The sequence below is a fragment of the Lissotriton vulgaris genome, chromosome 9 (assembly GCF_964263255.1).
Source record: "Lissotriton vulgaris chromosome 9, aLisVul1.2, whole genome shotgun sequence".
Lineage (NCBI taxonomy): Eukaryota > Metazoa > Chordata > Amphibia > Caudata > Salamandridae > Lissotriton > Lissotriton vulgaris.
Genome location: NC_141697.1, coordinates 788,905,086 through 788,927,844, shown reverse-complemented (window position 1 = coordinate 788,927,844; position 22,759 = coordinate 788,905,086). Strand labels below are relative to the sequence as shown.

At 43.8% G+C, this 22,759-nt stretch overlaps 1 protein-coding gene across 1 annotated transcript in view; it reads right to left on the bottom strand.

Moving 5' to 3' along the window:
* Positions 1-22,759, bottom strand: part of MRPL11 (mitochondrial ribosomal protein L11) — a 712,335-nt gene that overhangs the window by 154,640 nt on the left and 534,936 nt on the right. The window contains exon 4 of the mRNA XM_086939516.1: positions 16,792-16,887. Coding sequence (XP_086795642.1) covers positions 16,792-16,887 — 96 coding nt within the window. The remainder of the gene's footprint in view (positions 1-16,791; positions 16,888-22,759) is intronic.

Here is a 22,759-nt window from a genome sequence, read left to right as displayed (position 1 = left end):
ATTGGAGGCACTAGTGTGCAGATCTCTAATTTTGCACCTATTTAAATAGTTTCAAGTGGCCAGTGCAGAGAATGGGAGGCCAGAGTTTAAAAGGAATAAGAATTAAAAGTTAGATAAGAGTATCCACAAGAAAGTTACTGAAGGTAAGTAACTTGTTCTTCTGATGGATACTTCTAACTAGCAGATTCCACACCTTTAGAAGAGATATCAAAGCATTACCTCCTAAAAGAGTTGCAGGACCAAACAATCAAAACGCCCTTCCATTAGACCTGGTTGACAAGGTAATAGTGCTTCCTGAACATGTGTATTGACATTCACGTCGCCATTCTGGCAGGTGTCAAAAACAGGCACTCTTCGACCCATCCCAGTGGTAGCAGCCTTGGCACTGGTAGAATGAGCGTTCAGTCTTCTGGAGGCTTATTCGAGGGCAATACATAGCAGATTTTAATGCAAAGGACTATCCACTTTGAGAAATTCCACTTCATCACCACCTTACCTTGCTTTAGCCACAGAACAACGCCACATAAAGCTGATTGTTCACCCGAAGGTCATTAGTATGATCGTTGTGAAAGCTCAAAGCTCTTTAAGGGGTCCAGTCAATAGTGTCTCTCCCGCTCCTTCTAGGGGTAAGATGGGGCTAAAAAAAGTTGATAGATTTACCAGTGTGAAAAAGAGTCTATCTAGAAAAATAGACATGTAGGGCGACTGCAACAGAAGAGCCTATAGCTCCTCATGTGAAGAGCTGAAGTGACTGCAATGAAGACAATAGTTTTGTCACTCCCCTCCAACAAAAAAAAACATATCCAATAAAAAATCAAAGCCCTGGATCAACAAAAACTTGAACACCAAGAGATGCAACCTACGAATAGCAGAAAGAGCCTGGAGACATTCCTCATCCTTGGACCTTCTAAAACGGTTAAGATCAACCAGGAACGCATACAACAGAAGAATAAGACAAATGAAAGCTAATTTCTTCAGAGCACAGCTTGACCAAGCTATAAACAGACCCCAAAAAGTTTTGAAATAGTCAAGCAGCAATTACATAATGCATCAAACCCGTTAGACCCCGAATCCAGCACCCTCCCAAACTGTGAAGAACTGCCCGCCTTCTTGGAAAAAACTACAAAGTTAGAGAATGAACTACAACTAGCGAATGAACTGCTTTCCGCTGCCTCATCCAGTTTCTCTTACTCCTCCCTGTACACTAAAGGGAACAATCCATCCAGGCAACCCTCCAAAAACAATGCCTCCTGGGACACCCTCTCAACAATCAGTGAAAGAGACATCTACTACATTCTTTCATCAGTAAACCCATCTAATCACTTCACTGACCCTCAACCCCCGGCTATTAAAACATGCATTCTTCCCCTATGGACTAAGGTTGTAAATGCCTGACTACATCAAGGTATTATCCCTGATTGCCTAAAAACAGGACAAGTAACACCCACTTTAAAAAAAACAACGCAGACTGCTCTGATCCTAATAACTTGAGATCCATCTCCAATATCCCTACTCTTGCAAAGCTCGTAGAAAAATGTGTCCAGATCAACTCTGCGATCACATAGACAACTATCAACTCCTTGACAAACACCAATTAGGTTTCCGTCAAGGTAGCAGCACTGAATCTGCACTTACTCATGTCGTGGATGACATACTAAAAATGCTGGATCAGAATGAATCATACCTACTGATACTGCTTGACCTATCGGCCGCCTCGGTCAAACATGATGATCTTTTGAAACTACTGGAAAAAAGGATGGTGCTATCAGGGGTTGTATTGCAATGGTTTTCCTCATTACTCCTAAATAGATCCCAGAGGGTCAAAATGAACCAATCTCTGTCTAAGCCCCACACAATTACTCTGGGTGTTCCACAGGGATCTTCTCTCTCCCCCATTCTTTTCAATTAATTCCTGGTACCACTACCAAATCACTTAAAATCTGCTAACATCCATTATCATATGTATGCTGATGACACTCGGATATATATCAAAATCGCCTGCCCAGAGGACATTATATCCCTCAATCTCATCCTGCAAAAGACACATTTCTGGCTGACGAATAATCATCTCAAACGTAATGATGCCAAAACTGAATTTCTTCTCATCTCACTGCTGAATAACAACCTTAAGATTGAGCCTTGGCAGAAACATCTTTCAGCCCTTAACTGCTCCCCCCACATCATAGATTCTGCTAGATCCTTGGGTATTACACTAGACAAACATTTGAATATGCAGGAACACATTAATGCTGCCACCAAAGGAGCAAATTACCAACAGAGCATCATGTGGAAGGAAACTTAAACCCTTCCTTCCACATGAAGTCCTAAAACAAGCAGTCCAAGCTCTTGTATTGCCCAGACTGGACTATGGTAGTACTGCATTATGTGGCTTACCTTGATACAAGTTGACCCCTCTAAGAGCCTCCCTCAATGCGGCAGCCGGACTTGTCTCCGGACCAAAAGAAATACACACATCCCCCCGGTCATAAAGTCCCCTGAAATGCCTACCATATCAAGCAAGAATCCAATTAAAAATTGCATGCTTGACATATAAAGTGCTACATTTCAATACCCCCAGATATCTGGCTCAAAAGCTAGAAAAATCAGCGGGCTGCAGACCCACACAAACTTTGCACACCCTGCTTCTAAAAACCCAACGGACCCACAAAAAAGAAAATGGGCGACAGAGCTGTCTCGGTTGTCGCTCCTACGATATTGAACTCTGATCTCCACCTCTCTCACATGATCTCCTCAGCCAGTCAGCACCATTAGCTCTGGGTGGGGAAAGGGCAGAAACATGCAGCTGGTCAGAGCAGCCACCACTGCAAATCTTAAGCAGTCTCCTCTATAACCTGGATGACATCCGGACAAAACTTCCTTGGTGACAGCCACACAGACTTCAGATCCCACTGCAGACCCCACATATGACTCCTGGTGAGGTGGACAAGCAGAATGCATAAGACCAGTAGGCCAAGAAGCCTCAGGGCCACTCTCAGAGAGATCCAGGATCAAGGCAGGAACATCTGTACAACGCAGGAGCTGCACGACGATGGCTCGCGGCGCTAGTGAGCATTGTTGGGAAAACTTCCAGGTGCAGTCTGGTGCTTGGGGAATATTCTAAAGGAGAGGAATCCTCCGTTAGAACTATCCATCAAAAGTGATGGTAGTTCTTCAGATCCTGGCCTAAAAATGATGGGAGAGACTTACAAAACAAGAATTGGCAAAGCCAATAGGCCTTGCCTATGCAAGAGCTATTGGCTTTGTCAATATGTTTTAGCCACGTTAAACACCAGCCTGTTTGCTGTTCAGCACGGCTAATAGTTAGTGAGGTAAAGGAAAAGTGGCATTGAGTGGCGTAGAGTGGAGTGTAATGGAGTGGCGTAGAGTAAAGCTGAGTGGCGTGGAGAGGAGTAAAGTGGAGTGTCATGGAGTAGACTGCAATGTTGCGGAGTGTAGGTGAGGGAGTAGAGTATCGCAGAGTGCAAGGGCATAGAGCTGAGTGGCATAGAGTGGAGTACAATATCAAAGTTGAGTAGAGTGTTGTATAGTGGAGTGGCAGAGTCTTGTGGAGTGGTGTAGAGCAGAGTGGAGTGGCATGCTGTTGCGTAGAGTGGAGAACAGTGTTGTGGAGTAGAGTGGTGTAGAGCTGAGCAGACTGTCATAGAGTGGAGTGGCATGGAGTAGAGTGTCATAGAATAGAGTGGAGTAAAGTGGCATGGAGGGACTGAGGGAGTTGAGTAGAGCGTCATGTAAAGTGGCAGAGCGAAGTGGCACTGAGTGGAGAAGTGCAGGGTACAGTGGAGTAGCACAGGGTAGAGTGCAGAGGTGTAGATTAGAGTGGCGTAGTGTGCAGTGATGTACAGTCTAGTGGAGTAGAGTGGTGCAGAGTAGAATAGAGTGGTGTGGAGTGGAGTGGCATAGCGTAGAATGTTTTAGGGTATAGTGGCGATGAGTGCAGTCGTTGGCATAGGTACAGTGGCGTAGGGTGCATTGTTTTCCAGTAAAGTGTTGTAGAGTGTATTGGCGTTGAGTGCAGTGGTTTAGTGTACAGTGGCATGGCTTAGACTGTAGAGGCATAGAATGGCACGGCGGCATGTAGTAGAGTGGCATAGAGTACATTGTTTCAGAGTAGAATAGAGTGATGCAGGGTAGAGTATGGTAGAGTGCAGTGGTGTAGAGTGGTGAAGAGTGGAGCAGAGTTGATTGCAGTGGCATAGAGTGAAGTGGTGTGGTGTAGAGTGGCATAGACTGCAGGGGAGTCGAGTAGACTGTTTCAGAGTGATGTGGAGTGGTACAGGATAAAGTGGAGAGGTATAGGGTAATGGTGTAGAGTGCAGAGTTGAGTGGCATAGAGTTGAATGGTGCAGAGATGAGTGGCCTAGACTGGAGCGGTGTAGAGTGCAGTGGTGCATAGTAGCTAGCATAGAGTACAGTGGTGCACAGTAGGAGTAGAGAGGCGCAGAGTGAAGTGGTGTTGAGTGCAGTGATGTACAGTAGATTAGATTGGCATAGAGTAGTGCAGTGGCATACAGTAAAGTGGTGCAGAGTAGAGTGGCACACTGTTCAGTGGCAGAGAGTGCAGTGGTGTTCAGTAGAGTGGTGTGGAGCGCATTGGTCTACAGTACAGTAGCATAGAGTGGGACAAAGTAAAGTGACAGTGTAATGGTGTAGAGTGGCATAGAGTATAGTGGCGTACAGTGCAGTGGTGCAGAGTAGATTGGCATTCAGGGCAGTGGCCTACATTATATTGGTTTTGTGTACAGTGGTGTAGAGAGCACTGGTGTACTGTGCAGTGGCATACAGTGCAGAGGGGAGTGGCATTGTGTGAAGTGGCGTAGTGTGGAATGGTGCTGAGTGGACTGGTGCAGATTGTAACAGAGTGGCATAGACTACAGTGACAGAGAGTAGATCGTTTCAGTGTACAGTGAAGTGGTGCAGAGTGCTGTGGTGCAGAGTAAATTAGAGTGGCTAAGAGTGGATTGGCATAGAGTATAGTGGCACAGAGTGGAGCGAAGCAGAGGAGAGTGGCATAGAGTTTAGTGGCCGAGAGAGCAGTGTTGAAGAGTAGAGTGGTGCAGATTACAGTGGCTTACAGTAGATCGGCACAGAGTACAGTGGAGTAGAGTGGACCAATGCGGAGTAGAGTGGACCGATGCAGAGTAGACTGACGTGGAGCTCAGTGGCATAGAGTTCAGTGGCGTAGAATTCAGTAGTGTGGAGTGGCATAAAGTAGAGTGGCAAAGAGTGTAGTGTTGCAAAGTATACTGTCATAGAGTGCAGTGGTGTATAGTAGAGTGGCAAGGAGTGCATTGCCGCAGAGTGCAGTGGTGCAGAGTAGAGTGGCATAGACAGCAATGGTGTAAAGTATAGTAAATGCAAACTAGAATAGAGTGGCATGGAGTACTGTGGTGCAGAGTAGATTGGAGTGGAGTGGATTGGTTTGGGGTAAAATGGTGTAGAGTGATTTGGCATACAGTGCAGGTGCACAGAGTGGAGTGGTGCTAAGTACAGTGGCATAGAGTAGATTGTGTCAGAGTAGAGTGCAGTGGTGAAGATAAGATTAGAGTGGGGTAGAGGGTATTGGCATAGAGGGCAGTGGCATAGAGTGCAGTGTTGCAGTGCAGGGTCGCATAGAGTGGCGTGGAGTGGTGTACAGTGCAGTGGCGAAGAGTGCATAGGTGCATAGTAGTGTAGTGTAGTGTGGAGTTGAGTGGACTGGCATAGAGTAGAGTGGAGTGGGTAGAGTAGAGAGGCGTAGAGTAGAGTGGAGTGGTACAGAGAAGAGTGCAGCACCACAGACAGCATGGAGCGGAGTGGCAAAGTGTGGAGTGGCGAAGAGTAGAGTGCAGTGATGTGGAGTGGTGTAGAGTAGAGTGCAGGTATAGAGTAGAGTGTAGTGGGGTAACGTGGAGTATGCATAGTATAGTAGCATATTTTTACAGACATTTAAATTTTGCTGTGCTAGAAAAAAAGGAACATTGTACAGCCATCATCAAGCAGACCCCGGGTAACCGGCATGATTGTCACATAAATCCTCTCACTTTGAAGTCAGAGAAAGAAAAATAAACACTAAGCTGCCTGGAAGACACAGCCTGACATCTGACCTCTGTCTTTGAACGCACAGTAAATGTGACGAGATAAGAAGAAGATTTAAGAGCCTGTTTACGGAAAGTGAATTTGTGGAGTAAACAAGTTTTGGGCAACAGGAGGGACAAACTCGAGCTGGAGAGCCTAAAGCAAATAAAGCCAACAAATAGAAAGTCAGAAAATGTGAGTTACAAACTAGAAAGCCAATGGTAAGCAACGGGCAGAATGCATTCCTTGGACAGGTTTCTGAATGTTCCCAAGATGTCTTAAGCAAACCAGACAGCGGAGCTGTCTGGATGGCTGCGACCTACAAATAAGAGAAATTGCATAACATTTCAAAATAAATCATGAAAAATGTGAACTCCTTCTTTCAAATGATCCAGCAATTCATAAAATAGAAATATTTAAAAAGTGGCACATTTAAGGCCCATTTCACATACTAAAAAATGAATCTCTGGATAATGGGCAGAACTAACGAAGCAATGGAATGTTTTGTTAAGTAAACAAATTGCTGAGCCACAACAGTTTACTGTCTAAACCATTTAATAGTTCAACTAGTTCCAGTAACATTCGTGGTAGGGGATGCATGCCTGCAAAATATGTTTGCTTTGTATCTCCAAGAATAGCAGGTGTCACCATTACCAAATTGAATGGCAAACCAATTATAAACCCCAGAAGGATGCAAAGGTTAGGTCTAAGTCACTCCCCAGGATGTGAACCTGTTACTTCTAATTGGGACACACATTTCTGAAGCTCGCTTGTAATCCCAGAGATATCTACACCATCCCCATTATGCATCACATGCTTCTACATAATAGTTGTTGAAAGGATCCTCAGCACACTTGATATGAAGTTGAGCATATTCCGTGACATGGATTCCACCCCAGAATTCTACAGACCCAGGGTGGAGCCCCATTCCAAGACCTCCACCTGAATGCATCCCATTCAGGTGGAAGTCTTGAATAGCATGACAACAGAGTGACTGGGAAGAGGAGGCAAGTTCCAAGCATTGCAAGGAGGAATTGGAGTGGAGGATGTGAAAGTGACATGAGCTGGGTGATGGGTATTGAATAGGAGTTAAACAAAGATGGAGGGCAAGGAGAGGGGGCTAGAACCATTGCCAAAGGGATACGAAAGTTACACATGCGAAGGGGATGCTGAGGTGGATGGTGGTGGAGGGGTGGACAAGGGCTGAGCACGGCGGTGATTAACTGAGAAGAACGAGACAGAGTTGGGGTGGGGGTACTGTTACATGTTAAACAGGACTTAAGTCGCAAATGGAGAAAAGATACAGAGATTTACCTAGCTCCAAGACATCACACTTCAGACATCAACCATTTCTTTGTACAGAATGCTTTAGATTTAAATCCGGAGTTGTACATAGCAGCTACTGGGCAACTGTTGTCCTGCTGAGATCTCAGTGATGCACATCTGTACTGCATTATATATCTTAGCTTATGGCCTAATGATGAAAAGCATTTTCTTGGTACATGTGGACTAACTTGGTTTGAACTTTCATGAACCAGATTCGTCTAGTAGTCATTGACAGTGAAAATGAGAGGACGTGCAGCTAACAGAGCAAGCATTAGCAACTTACCCCCAGATACATCAAGCATCCATTTTGCGATTCCTTATTAGCGAAAAAATAAGGAATCGCTAATAAGGAATAGCAAAATGCTATGCACTTTAAAAATAGCGATTTCCTAAAATTCCTTAATTGCGACTCGCAAATTGCGAGTCGCAATTGAGGAATACCTCCCCATTCATTCCTATGGGCCTAGAGGCCCATAGGAATGAATTGGAAGACATTCTCAATTTGCAAATCGCAATTAGCGATTTGCAAAATGAGAATGCGATTTCAAGGGTGCAGGGGTGTCCAAAGGACACCCTGTTGCACCCCTGAAAAAGATCTGTGCACATATGTAGCACACACACATGCCCTTAGGGCATGTGTGTGCGCAACATAAAACTTTGAAAAATGCACTTCAGTACATTTTTCAAAGTTTTTGCAAATTACCATGAAGTTGAACTTCATGGTAATTTGCGAGCCCTATTAGCGAAATCGCTATTTTTTAAACTTTAATACATTGCATTTAAGGAATCTCAATTTAAGATTCCTTAAATGTAAGTAATCGCAATTTAGCGAATTCTTAATTTGCGATTTTTGCATTTGGGATGATGCATCCCAAATGCAAAAATACTGGTCGCAAAGGGGCAGATTCTGAAAATTTGCCCCCTAGCGAGCGGTTTTTAGCTTCATGCATCTGGGCCTTCAGCTTTTCTGCGTTTATTTTATGCTTTCTGCAATCCACTGCTTTGCCTTTTGTGTAGGCCTCGTCTTTTCCCTCTTCTTCAGGCCTCCCTTTCTCTCTCTTTTTCAATAACTCTATCTACTTTCTGCAGCTCGTCTTGCTTTCTGCAAGTATTTCGTGCTCTCTAACTGCATTTCTCCTGCCCTTCCTCGTAGTTGCCCTCCATCTGTCCTCTGTAGTGCTGCCTACCTTTCAGCTCCCTGCAGACTCACTTAGCTCTTCTTTCTTCTGGAGACTCTCACTCGTCTTCCTGCAGATCTCTTGGGGGCTATTCCCCCTTCTTCGCTTTCCCTTGCAGACAGGATCCTCTGTTCACTGATTCCCCAGGTTTATGCCAAGCTTTCCTTCACCTTTATACTCTTTGGGCATTTACTGTCACATGCATAAAGCAGGAATGGCGATTCCTAAATAGCCATTTTTAAGGAATCGCTATTCCTTATGAATGTAGGAATCGCAAAATAAAAAGCTATTCCAAAACACTACCTAATAGCGATTCGCTAATTGCGAATCGATATTAGGTAATGTCACTCCATTATAGGCCCACAGGAATGAATGGGAATGCATTCGTAATTTGTGATTACCAAATCGATAATTGCAAATTGCGAATGCAATTCCAAGGGTGCCAGGGGGCCTAAGGCCCCATTGATGCACCCCCCAAAAATGGTATGTATGCACATGTGCAGCACACACTTAGGGGGCATGTGTACGCTGCACACCACTTTGAAAAATGTACTTTTGTGCATTTTTCAAAGCATGCTCAAATTACCATCAACTTCAAATTGATGGTAATTAGCGTTTCCCAAATGCACAGTTTGCAGTTAGGAAAGGCTTGATGCATTGCAATTAGGGAATTGCAAATTGCGATTCCCTAAATTAATTTGCAATTTAGGTAATCGCAATAAATTGTAATTACCTAATTTGCGAATTCAAAGCCTTTGATGCATTGGAAAATGCCTTTTTCCGATCGCAAACGGTGCGACCGGAAAAAAGTTTGATGCATGTGGCCCTTACACTCTTGGAGAACCACTATTACCTGACAGGGCAGGCAGGCCCCTTCCTGCCCCTATCAAGCAGGGCATACAGGCAGCATCCTTCAACTATCAGGACAGGGATGCTGGCACTGCGAGACCACACTAGAGGGAGAGGCACGCTATACAAATGACAAACAACTACTAGCAGGGGCGGCTCTAGGCTCATGGAGGCCCTGGGCAGGGAGCGTAGGTAGGGGGCCCCGGAATAGGCGTGGAGGCCAGTGAAGAGTTGGTGGGGGGGGGGGTTGGGGGGTTTTGGGGGGGGTAGGGGGTCAGGGTGTTTGGAAGTGGAACAGAGCCGGAGGCCGCCAAATCCATGCCAGGGGCTGCCATGCAAATATGTATCCATCCTCAGAGGATTATTATATTAAGGATATATATTGGCGTGGTGGCCCCTGGGTTTTGGTGGCCCTGTGCAGGTGCACAGCTTACACATGCCTAAGGCTGGCCCTGCTACTAGCAGTCAAGGCACGCACAAAAATAGCAAAAAGGAGGCAGCATGATGCTGGTTGCACGACATAAAATGAAAGCCTAAAACAGACCTTGAATTTCAAAAAGTCGAAAGTTGGTAAAGTTTAGAAACGGTACCGTTCCAGGAAGGCGACTCCTTGCAAATTATCCGCCATGTGTCTGCAGTGTCCAAGAACTATGTAACCTGGACCGCTCCTCCTGACATTTTCCGGTTTTGAAAGCACTGATCACCGTGTTTCACTTTAATCGAGTTACAAAATGACGCTACAGTACGAGCTGACGCTAAAATAATCGTTGCTGGTTTATAAATTCAGCTCTCAAACGCAGATTGATAAACAGACGAAATGGGCTGTGGATTAGAAGCCCTTTTAGCAAAGGAATAAGGTAACTCCCATCTAATGGAACGACCACTGCTAACTATTGCGCCCAGGAGAAATTTTAATTATACTTGCAAAATTTGAAATTTTCACAATGTGTGATACTAGCAAAATTTGTTAAACTCTGCATTACGCATTTTCAAGTCATTGTCTTGCATTCGGGAGAGATGTTTGCGCAGAAAAAGTCTTGCAGATACATTTTTCTTCTTGAAACAGGCTCTTGGCTAATTTATGAAGTATATATTCCTATTGCATTTGTATTGTTCAATTCAATCTCGTGTTTTTACTATTGCATTTGTATTGTTCAAAGTAATGTATCTTGTTATTTGATGAAATGTGTTTATTCATGATTGTTATACATTGCACACTGACCGTCAGTGAATTTGTTTTACTTGGTGAATTATAAATATAAATCTTTTTTAATAACTGTATGTAATAAACTATGTGAATATTTTTACCCAACTAGTTCTTTGTGTAGCTTTGTTAAGGATCATTGTGTTGCAATTAAATGTGTAGTCAGATTTATAGCTCATAGGAACTGTTATTCTATTGCCATCATTGAGGATACCTACTTGATTTGGTTAGGTCTCTGCATTCGAATACATGGTGTATGGTGTTACAAGGTGGTGAAAGGGGTCTTACTCAATCTATCCCCTCCCAGAATGGGCTCAAGCAAGGGTGCATTCTGGCGCCGATATTGTTCTCTTTATATACGGCTGACCTACCTAACTCAATCACAGCTTGTGCGGGATTAGCACTGATAATTGGTGGGTCTGCAATATCGATTCTAATGTATGCAGACGACATACTTGTGTTAGATTTGACCCCGAAGGGTTTATCGAATCGTCTTCATGCATTGAGCCAATTCGCTATAGCACATCATATGAAAATTAATACATCGAAAAGTAAAATCATGTGTATTTTTGGTAAGAAAAAATGTAGGTCAGGAAGTTATAATTGGTTTATTGGTGGACAAAAACTCGAGGTGGTTAAAACCTATACCTTTTTAGGTAAAATAATTTCTGCAAATCTTAGTGAGAACCCCCACATCGAACATAACTCTCGTAAAGCAATGGCCCATGGTACAGGGTTATGTTCGCTATATAATGCTACCGGGAAGAGACATTTTTCTCTCTTTCTGGATATATTTAGAGCAAAGGTTCCCCCCACTCTACTATACGGAATGGAATTAGTGGAATTGAAACATTGGGGATTTTTGCAAAAAATGGAAGGAAAGGTATTGCGGAAAATTTCATCTTTTAATAACGCTTGTTCCATATCTTCATGTAGGTTGGAATTCGGACTCCGAAGTTGTTGGGTACAGGGACTGGTTGCTCTCGTAAGATGGGTAGCCTGCTTGGCCAGAGGTAAATCTGGTACCCTACGAGAAGTTATTAAAAAAGAACTATTGGGCAACTTTAACGAGTTCTCGTTATTAGTAAAAAGCTTTAGGAAGGCTGTAGCTTTATTAGAGTTGGATGAGAGTACATTATTTTTACTCTCTCCCATAGAACTAAAATCTAAACTAAAACGTACATCCTGGGAACTCTGTTTTAAGCTGGATACCCTTGCCCAACCAAGCCTGAAAGATAGGGCATTACTTCTCAAAACATATATGCCAAGGCAGACCCAACAATACCTGATTTGGAATATTCCCCATGGAGTCCGTAGACTATGGTACCTTTTACGACATGATTTGCTTCCACTTAATCTACTCTTAGCAAAATGGTATGGGGGATCTCCTATATGTAATCTCTGTAAATTTGCTGTACAGGATCGCAATCACGTCCTGTTTATTTGTCCGGCATTGCGCTTTTTGCGCCAAAAATGGTTAAAACCAATCTGTTTACAATTGAGTATTGTAAATGTAAAAATGTTCTTCCAAGCACTTTACTGCCCTCCAAATGAAATGTTTTGTTGTAGAATTTTTAAATTTTTCAAAGGGTTTTTAAATATATATTAATGATGTACAGGTAGATGATGATTGTTGCTTTGCCGACTGATAATGTAGTGTTTCTTCAATGTAGTATGTTGTTTTTTCAATTACTCTTATTGTATAATGATGTGTTTTATTTTATGTGGCCCTCTTTTGAGAGCCAAAACATAATAAATTTGAATTTGGATTTGCCATCTAGCACTTGATAGTGGTACAGTGATATTATGCAGTGGAAGTTCTTCCTTTTCAACCTATTAACCCTATTGGGTCGCCACAAATAGGGATCCCATTTCACTTTCATAATTTATGAAGTATGCCATGCGTTAAAATTCCACACAAGAGACTGATAACCCATATTTGTTACATTCACATAATGTATGCAACATTTCTCGACTTACACACACTTGCAAGGATCCACAGAAGGAGCTACAAAGAGCAGCAGGGGCCGGACCCGCTGCACTGTCCGCGTTTCGATTAGAGCTATGCTTCCAGTCCTATCACAAAGCTGGGAGTGGCCTTGAGGTGAGTCTTCCTCTGAACCTGGCCCTGCTGCTCTGGCTGACTTCTCATTAGAAATCATGGCTTGCTGGTTCCAATGTCCAGCACCCGAGTCCTGCTCTGCTGGTGGCGCGGCGCCTCGGAATGGCCAGCAAAGGAAACATTTGTGTGTGAGGGCACCCACAGGAAATTGTGAAAACAATGAGGTGAACCCATGGCAAATTTTACGCCTCACCACTTTCAGGGATCACCAACCGCCACTGGATGAGCCTTCTGCTGCCATGGTTTACAGACCGGGCTGCGGTTCAAGACAAGTGATGAGGCAGTGATGGCAACCAGAGGGCAAAAGACGTGGTGAAGAATCACAAGAAAAAGATGCGGAGTATTACAGTCTGAGAACAAATGACAGGGACAGAGCAAATGACAGGGACAAAACAAGTGTGAGTGGAAGTCACAACGGGCAGCACTAATAACAAAACACCAACCACTGGGGCACGGCCGCGGACAAGTGATAACACACAGTGTTTTCCCCTAAAAGGAAAAGACCAACTCTTCCTAAAACTGTTAATCTATTTTCCAGAGAGGATCACTAACGAGACCTCCTCAAGTCATCAAGCTTACGGTCTGGCTGATGCTGGCACTGTTGAGTGGAGTGGAGACCCAGCCAAGGTAACATGGAAGAGATCCCATGAAGAAGACGACTGCTTCTTGATAACTGCCCAGAAGAGACTTTCTAATCTAAACACTAATAGAAGAATTGGTTTGAAAAGAAAACTACCATCCATCAACTTACACTAATGAACAATGTCTCTGATTACTGGCTGGGAAAGCCTCATATGCTCAAGGGACTCGACATGCACACTGCATACCTCACAGAGGACAGGTTGTGAAGTGCTCCCTTATGCCTCACATGCTTCCACCAACTCAGATACTAGGTCCATGAGCCGTATGTGTCACACTTCACGCCCCCCATGAGCCAGACAGCCTGTGCTCCTCTGCATGAGTGTCACACATCTAAAATGTATTTTACATGGTGAAGAAATACAACTTGGGCATCTCACTTGTTCACTTGCATACCTCCTGTGCATTTCAGATTGCCCACATGTTGCCACATGTATATTAGGGGTCTCAAACACAGATCCACGCATTTAAACCTATGAACCTTGTGCATCATACTCAACCAATATGATAAGCTCCATGCACTTAGACCTCATGCATAATGTGCCTCACACACCAGATACACTTGGATACACTCAAGAGCTACTGACATATAGCTGCCATTTCCCTCACATATATCTAATACAATATATCCACCTCACTGACTGTCCTCCACTCCGCAATCACTGTTTCCAAGCAAAGTGCACTAGATTCTCACTTGAATGACTTACAGAACACACTTCCTCTCATACACACTTGGAACACGCTCCTACACTGCTTACATGCCCCGACACTTGCTGGCTATGCCTCACGCCACACCCACCCACTTCAAGCACCACAGATGCGCACACCTTTGGCACTCCGCTTTTCTCATATACTCAGCATTCCCCCATATGCCTCATGTGACCCAAGCAGGCCTTATTTTCAACCTTTGCAGCTCAAGAGACCTAAGACATTTTTGCCCTTTGTGTCTCACATCCTGATAGAGACACCTTGCAAAACCAGGGTACCGCAAACAGGGTCACAAGCACCTCATATTTTTTATTTTTATGTTCTATATTTCTAAAGCGTAACACCTATCCCCAAAGGGATGTCACAGCGCTAAATGGTTGCCTGACCTAACCACTGAGAGATTACACTGAACAAGATACATCATATCATCCATTAGCCCGGAAATAGCCAGGTTGTCAAGTTCTTTCTAAACCTGTTATAATTCTCGATGAGTTGAATCTCCAAAGGAAGAGAATTCCATTGAGCAGCGGCCAAATACGAAAAGGATCGGCCCCCAGGTCTCACTTTCCTTAGTACATCTACCAAAATCCAATCAATGCAATACGCAGATGACACGATTCTCTTGAACCAAACGCCGGTGGACCTCCAGAGGCTTTTTGTCTCATTGGCCTTGTACTGTAATATAAATGCTTTAACGATCAACACTGCCCAAACAAAGGTGATGATAGTATCAAAACAAAGAGCAAGAAACCGCTTCTGGTACATCGAAGGAAAATGTATTGAGGTAGTGGTAGTATAAGTACCTGGGAGTCTGCATAGACCACAGAGGAAGATCGGCACCCCATATTGCAGCAATGCAAGGAGTAGCCCACTGCCTAGAGGGGGACTTCTTTAAGAATTTTAAGAATAAGGGAAGCCCTGAATACTCTGGATTTCTCGCCGTTAATTTGTGTGATGGATGCCACATTTTTACAGACAGTAGCCTATGGTGCACTGACCTTTAAAGATAAAATGTTCACATGGCTAGATAGAAAGCAGTCAGCCTGTTTCCGCATTGTGTTCCATCTACCCCACTGGACCTTTCATGCACAGATTTAGCCTGCCATCTCAACACTGGATCATGAAAGTAAGATTTATAGCCTACTGCTTAAAAAATAAAAGGGCTGGTGACCTCACATTAAAGAGCTACATCTAATCTCTGTTAAACACCCTTAGATCCACTTGGAGTACATTTTTAAAGCGCTGTTTGGATGCACTGGAAGCCCACAACATTTGGTCAAGTTCATTATCCATAGGTGTGGCCGCAAAACTCAAAACCAAGCAAGCAAAGATCTTGTCAGCTGAACATGATGCCCTAGCCGTGAAAACAAATTTCCATGGCAGCTGGGCGTCAAAACTTTGTGAAACCCTACTGCACTATTTAACATCTGCCATGAAGCATTCAGTGGAACACCATTTAATTAGACGATGTTTTGGTCTAATACCCCTGATGGCGTATAAGTATGGCCAGAGGTATAAGGAAGACATGCCCTGTCAGTGCCGTTTTTTGCGGCAAAGGGGAAGAAACTTTAATCTACATTATATGCATTTGTAAAATCCTGCGCCCCCTGCTAATTTTTGGGCTGCATCTAATTTGGCCCTAGAGGAGTGCACGAAGGGCGACTCTGCCCCGTTGGCCGCCCGTTTTGTAAAATTCATGTCTGCAATAAAATCTACTCTTCCTGAAGAAGATCGCTAAGAATTTTAACCACGCCGGACACAAACTCTTTTCATTAGAGAATGAAATTAAATTTGTTTCAATATTTTTTTGTAAGAATTGCAATGGTTTTAAGTAATTGTGCAATACAATATACCTATCTGTCTTCTAATCACATTGGAGTAATCCACCCTTGTTCCCATCTTGTTATGGAATCACTTTCAAGGCTATCACGTTGTTATATTCTGATCATCTCTTTCCCTGCTGCTCAGCCTGTGTGTGTGTGATGTCATTAGAATGTTCGTGTATGCACGGTTTGAATGTGTGATCAGTTTGAATGAGTGGGGCTGAGCAGCTGGATGCTGCTCCCGGTGGGGCCTTCGTATTTACCAACTTTTAACTAATAAACATCTATTTAAGAACATCTACGACTACTGGATCTACTTACATTACAAAGTACTTTTAGCATTGCAACACACGTTTTCTAGTAAGGTAATTAGAACCCAATATTAGAGTAATATTTGTGATGACTCCCAAATCACCTAATTCAAAAATGTCGCCATGATAAACCCAGATTGTCCCAGAGCTAGCCCAAGATTATTTCAGCAGCTCACTTGTGAACGATTTTAGAAGTCTTTCCTTGTGGATTTTGGGGAGTCCATCCTGTTTGTTTTGCTGCAAGGCTCTCTGAAAACCTCCCTACACCCCAGAATGTATTCTTGCCTATTAAGTTCTGTAGAGCTTCTTTCCCAACTACATACTGTAAAGTTTTTTTCCTTCAATATAATTTTTACAAATCTGTATTTCAGTCCCAATGACCTATACATTTCCATTGTAGTAAGAACGAAGCACTACTCCAAGGCACTCCTCTCACTGTGGAAACCTACCTAGTTAACTAAAGACCGACACAGATGAATATCCATATCTTCCCTAACACCCCATCAAGCGCCCACTTCTCGTAAACCTCGTCTCAAAATAGATGAAACACTCTCACCTTCACATGAATCTTGACTGGCAGCGGGATCCCCTCCTTGATGTCTTTAGTCTTCTCATTAAATTCCTTGCAGAACTGAGCAATGGGGATGCCTTTCTGTGAAGACAAAGAAAGGACAACGGTAAGGAGAAGGGGAAAACAGTTACTAAAGAACTTCAATTACTTAAAATGTAAAGTACAACGATTTAAGACTCTAAAACCCTGCAAGAAAGCTGTTTCATGGTAGACAAGGTCCAACAAAAAAAAGAAAAGGTTTTTACTGACTGAGTCAACACTTCAGAAATGTGAGGCAGCAGATATTTTCTTACTTCATACCAACAGAATGAGTCTAAAATCACGGAAATGGAAAAACCATTTTTGGTCTTGCCTAAGACAGCTTTTTACAAGTCTGATGTTGAAGACATTGTGGACAAGACATATATGCTCAGTGAGCTTTGGATCAGCACATTGGTTACCACTTTTTATTAGTTTTTGCTTGATTCTTCTTAGATGGTTTTCCTTATCCCTTGTGTTTGTCCTTTACCTTGATCAAAGCTTCTTTAATTTGTGTTTTGATGGCTGGCTTGTAATCTTATAGCTTACATTCATGGAACTACATTTTGTTCTTTTTTTGTTCTGCATTCCAATGGAGTGAATGTGTTTTCTAGCTCACTCCCTTGTGTGCTACTTCCGACCTCAAATAGTTGCCACCAGTGAGCTCTAAATTGCTCCCTCTTCTCCAGTTTCTAGCCCGTCTATCACTTCTGCTATCCCCTCTAGCCAAATTTGATGTTCTTTAAGAAGAAAATGTATTCTTCTCTCCTCTGCCTCAAGTATCTCCTTTGCTACCTTCACTTTGAGTGACTACACAACGCCTGTACACATTGTTCACATTCTCCTAAAAATAGTTCCTTTCTCGTCAGTGAAAAAATCTCTTTCAAAATGTGTTTTTGTAAATTGTATTCGTGTATATTATCTTTAAAAAACAGCTACATGTTTTGCCTACACTTCTGGTGCACAGTTAGATGGTGATTTATTTCCATCAACCTTTTCAAGTTCTAAAGTGCTTAAGTGACATTGTAGCTGCCTGCAAAACGAGTTTGTGGTTGGGTGATTATTTTTTCTTCTCACAGTCACAGAAAACAATGGTAAAAAGCACAGCACAGCTAGAAGGCTTGTAGCTTTTTTTTTAAATGATCACTAGTAAAAGAGACACATCAGTGAACGTTTTTTAAATGTAATATTTTTATTGCAAGCATATGGTGGCCACATTTATCTTGCGCCCTGATTTTTATATCTTTTTATGGTGAACGTTTGCAATAAAAAATGTGAACAGATAAGTACTATTTTATAAAATCACTACTGCATAAGCATGCAGTGGCGGCTGGTAGGGAATGGTGGCGGGGTAAGGTAGTGGAGAGGCTGTTAGGGGGGGGGGGGGGTGGGGGGGGGGGGGCGGAAAGAACTTAGCTGCTGGTCGCCGTCATCAGCCACTGCCTCTCAGCGTTGTGATTGGCCTGATGCCGAAGTTCGGCGTCCAGAGGGACTGGGGGGCTGTGCATGTTATCGACCATGCTGTACAATACAGCCTGGTGGAGAACATGCAAAGTGAGCATGACTGTTTGGCTGGCCTGTGGCGACCAGCCAAACCGCCGTGCGCAATTAAGGTGTAGCGACCACTCCTCCTCCCTTGCGTCATAGGAGCCTAGCCGCACCCCGCCCTAACCTAACCTGCCTGCAACTGCAATTCTAGAAATAAAAAGATCATAATGTTCTGTTATTATCATTTTCTTTTTTCTTTGCACTGCTTTAAAACAGTGGGGTGACGCTCAGAGTTGCCGCTACCAGCATGCCAACAGCAGACCTAATTGCTTTGCCAATGCATGTTTTCTATTTTTGTCGATACTCAACAGCATCTACAAAAAGTAATGGCTACGCAAATAGGTCCACAGAGGCAGCCAAAAGGCACGAGCTACTGGCTTTGCCCATACTTGTGCCTGATGCCTCTCACATGTAACGTTTATTGGGAACAGATAGGAAAATAGTTCCTTAAAGACTGCTGTGTTTACATAAAACACGCCATTTTGAAGAGGACACTTTTCGATTCCACAGGGTGGAATCAATGAGGTGGGTAATAGCTCGCTTCTGGGAGTGCCAAAGGACGAAAAAAGGACGAAAGTACCCCAAAAGTAGATAACCTTTAATATCATTAAAGGTTTATTTTGGTGATCATTTCGTATGAGAGGACGACTGCTATGGACCAGACGAGATTAAACGCAAGAAACAACCAGAAAGAGTTGTGAAACAGCGGTGCCTATTTGTGGCTTCACAGGAAGTCTGCACCTGTTGTCCAGCAGACAACATATGCTGCTTAATATGCGGTGGTACAGTCATCATATGAAGTCAGGTCTGGTAGCTCAGTGGACTAATGAGTCCATTGCAAGGGCCTGTGTTCGACCTCATGGTCACAGGTTCAAATCCCGCTGGTCCACTCAGCCTTTCATCCATCTGAGGTCGATAAAATGAGCACCATTGAGTTGGGTAACAATGAACATCTGTTATTCAGCGCCAAGAGACCTGTTATGTTATGTTATCATATGCCATGTACAGCCAAATGTGACCAGGCACAAACAAATACGCCCAGGTGTTGTAATACTATGCAGTTACAACTTTATATAGACAGATGCTGCCACTTAACTCCAAGTACAGACCCATCTGACAAACTGCAGCCATTTTGTGCCACATTATTTTCAAGCTCTGGTACTGTCGTGAAATAGCCCACTAGAGTCAATAAGATGCAACCCCATGCACAACCTCGAAAAGAATAAAAGATTTACATGAAGCAACAATAATAGGGAGAGAATGCACGAAGGCTTAACACGGGAAGAGAAACAAATAGAAGAGTAAACAAACACTTAATGGTGACTGAAAACCGACGCGTGAAGGTACAAAAAAAGAGCTGCGTTCTAAGCTGGTGCGCAGTTCTCTGCGGCATGTAGGCAAAAGGGAACAATGGAGAGGCCTGCTCGTCGTCATCTCACCCGCCATTATTAGCTATCCATCTGTGGAAGCATGGAGAAAAAAAAACACTGGGACCGCCACTTCGGGCTCTGCCACAGTCCCAGACAGCAAGCCTGGTGGGTCCCATTACTGAACGATCTGTGCAAACACGGCAGGAGTTTAGATATCACATCACGCACTCAGCACTACAAAGGCCCGCAAAAAATGTGTACTTTAATGTCAGTCCCTCTATCAACTGTAAATGCCTCTTCATCACTAAAGGCCAGACTGAGGAACTACATCCCCATTTTGAAACTCAGTCAACAAGCCAGTACAGTGCTGCTGTTGAGGTTTCGGATCAGATTATGCCACATTTTAGTGATGTCCTGCCAGCGGGTACGAAGCACGTGTTTCCTTCATCTCCGCTTCCCACTGTAGGCAAAATGTATCCCACACAACTCAGACAATGCACCTCAGCCAAATAGCAACAGCACAGCAAGTGCCACGCATCAAGCGTCAGACTAACGCATTTTAACGCGGAGGTGCGCATCACTACATTACAATGCATGAATCGAGTATTTTAGAGCCTTGACCACATGTGCGCTGTGAAGGAAAAGCAGGGAGTGAGCGTGGCAGTCGGAGCTGCATTGACAGCAGCACGGCGTCCGAGTGCCGTGCAGACTGTACTGCGAGACTCATGTTGGCCGCTCAGGTCTGGGTTAATAAATAAACTATTGCCTGACACTTGTTGAGCGATTAAGGACCATTAATATTATATAATTAAGTTTTAGCAGCCTGCATCTCAGAACTGCTTCGGGCTCAGCTGACTGTCAAGTGACCTACAATAGTTCCTTCCGTGCTAGTAGCCAGACTAACTATCCAAGGGTAGCACTTTTCCTAGCTATTGCTGTTTTCCCCCCACCAGTGTCTGTGACCATGCCTGATTTTGGCGGCTTCTCATTCTGAATGCCGCCAGACAGACTCGGAGAAGCATGACAATGTCAGTCTCAGTGAGTTTGAGAGACTCACTCTAATAGGCTGCCTCACCGTGAGCGGGAGGCATTTCAAGTTAATTTTTGCTGCTGGAGTGCATGTGGGCACAATGGCTGCGCAGTTGAGTAAGCCTCTCCCACCACCACCTCAGCAATATGGATCCAACTGGATCCGCTCCTACCGGCACCAGTGACGGCTGACTCGCCGTTGTGAACCTGTTGGCAATCAACAGCAGAGGGAGCTCGCCTCTCTGAGGAGTGTGAACCATGGCGGCCGGACCGCAGGACTGGGTCAGCAGCCCAGAGTACCGTTAGCAGAGTCCAGTGATGCAGGTTGTGTGCTAGAATCATGCGGTGATTGTGTTAGTTGCTGCAGGAGTCTCCAGTCACATCGGGCTGGCCACCACAAGGCCCGCCTGTGGCTGCGGCCCCCGACTTACCTCGCAGAAGTGCCTGAACTGACAGTATAATCATCTTATGCAGTTGCTATGCTCAAAATTGATTTTTAGGCTGGCTCGTGGTTATGATATCAATCTTATCATCTTGTGTCCTCCAGGGTCCTCTCATTGGGACAATGCATTGTTTGGCGGTCCATTTGACTCCTCTTACTTGCGCTCTAGTTAAGCTTCTGTAAGGTAACCACACTATATGGCATGATCTACTCTATCTCGGTTAGCTGGAAAGTGATCCTCATGGATCTCCAAGTGGCTATGCCCCCTGACCCAGTAGACGATCCACAGAATAGGATACTAGCACTCAGCTGGAAGGCGAGGCTGTGCTCCCTCCATTAAGGGGCAAATACAGTGATATAACCCAGGAAGAATTCTTGAATTGGAGTATGTAATATTTGGAACTATTGGTCATATAGCTGACCAGATGCATTCACCGTTTGTCCTGTGACTGGCATTCTGAGTAGTGGTTGCCTGTTAAGTTGGTTCAAAGGTTTAGAAATGTATTGATCTCATGAAACTTAAATACTATCAGTAATATGTATATTCTGATATAGTATGATCACCTGTTCTACAATGGGGGGCTGGGCGTCATCTGTACTTTATTCCACGTAACTGTATGCTGTTGTGTTTATATAAATCATCCCAGTGTACACCTGTTTCTAATGCCTATGCTGTACCTATGTGTGTTTTCTAATGCAAAAATCAAGAAGCAGATCAAAAAAATAAAAATGGGATGATCTACTCTATGTCCGCCCGTGGCCCACTCAAAATGGCACCTGTATTACCAAGTTCTGGAATGCTCCAGGGCTTATCTTCACTGCTACAGAAAGCAGCGGGCAATGCTTCACAAATCCGCATATGTGGCATTCCTTCAAGTTTTCCCCATCAGTTTTGATGTTTGGGCCACACTGCGGGGATGCTGATTTCGGGAGTCAGGAGCAGAGCGCTAAAACTCATGCCAGGTTCATTTGACCACCGACAATCAAATTTGCATCTTTACATCTAATGGTTGTTCTCTTAGTCGAAAGGTACTCCTTCCACATGAATTTAAAAAAATACAGGGATCATATATTAATGAGTCGTACTGATGCAATGTAAAGAGGAAAAGCAAGTCCACCCTTGCCTGTAACATTTCAACCAGTCTGCACCTTCATTTGAGAGTACAAGATATATATGCATAGTAAAAACGAATTTGGTGCTATTTAGAGCAAGTTTACTAAATAAGCTGGCTGCCTGCCCTTAAACTGCAGTCACACAGTCTGTCTCCTCAATGCAGTTTCAGCTAACGTGTTAGCGCACTACTCTAACTTGTTGTGGGTAGGGTCCGGGTGGGTGCAGGGGGTGAGGGTGACACTAGACTTAGAGTCATTGTCATCATTGGTGCAATGCAATTGCTACTAAAGTACTGCCTGTGAAAGACTTGTTTAATGTTTAATATCATGGTTACACATTTGTTTAAGTGATTAAGTTACAAGGGCACTAGGTTAGTGCCCTTCCATTTCTGGTGATATGCAGCATGTTCAAGATCTTCTTAGAGTTTCCAGT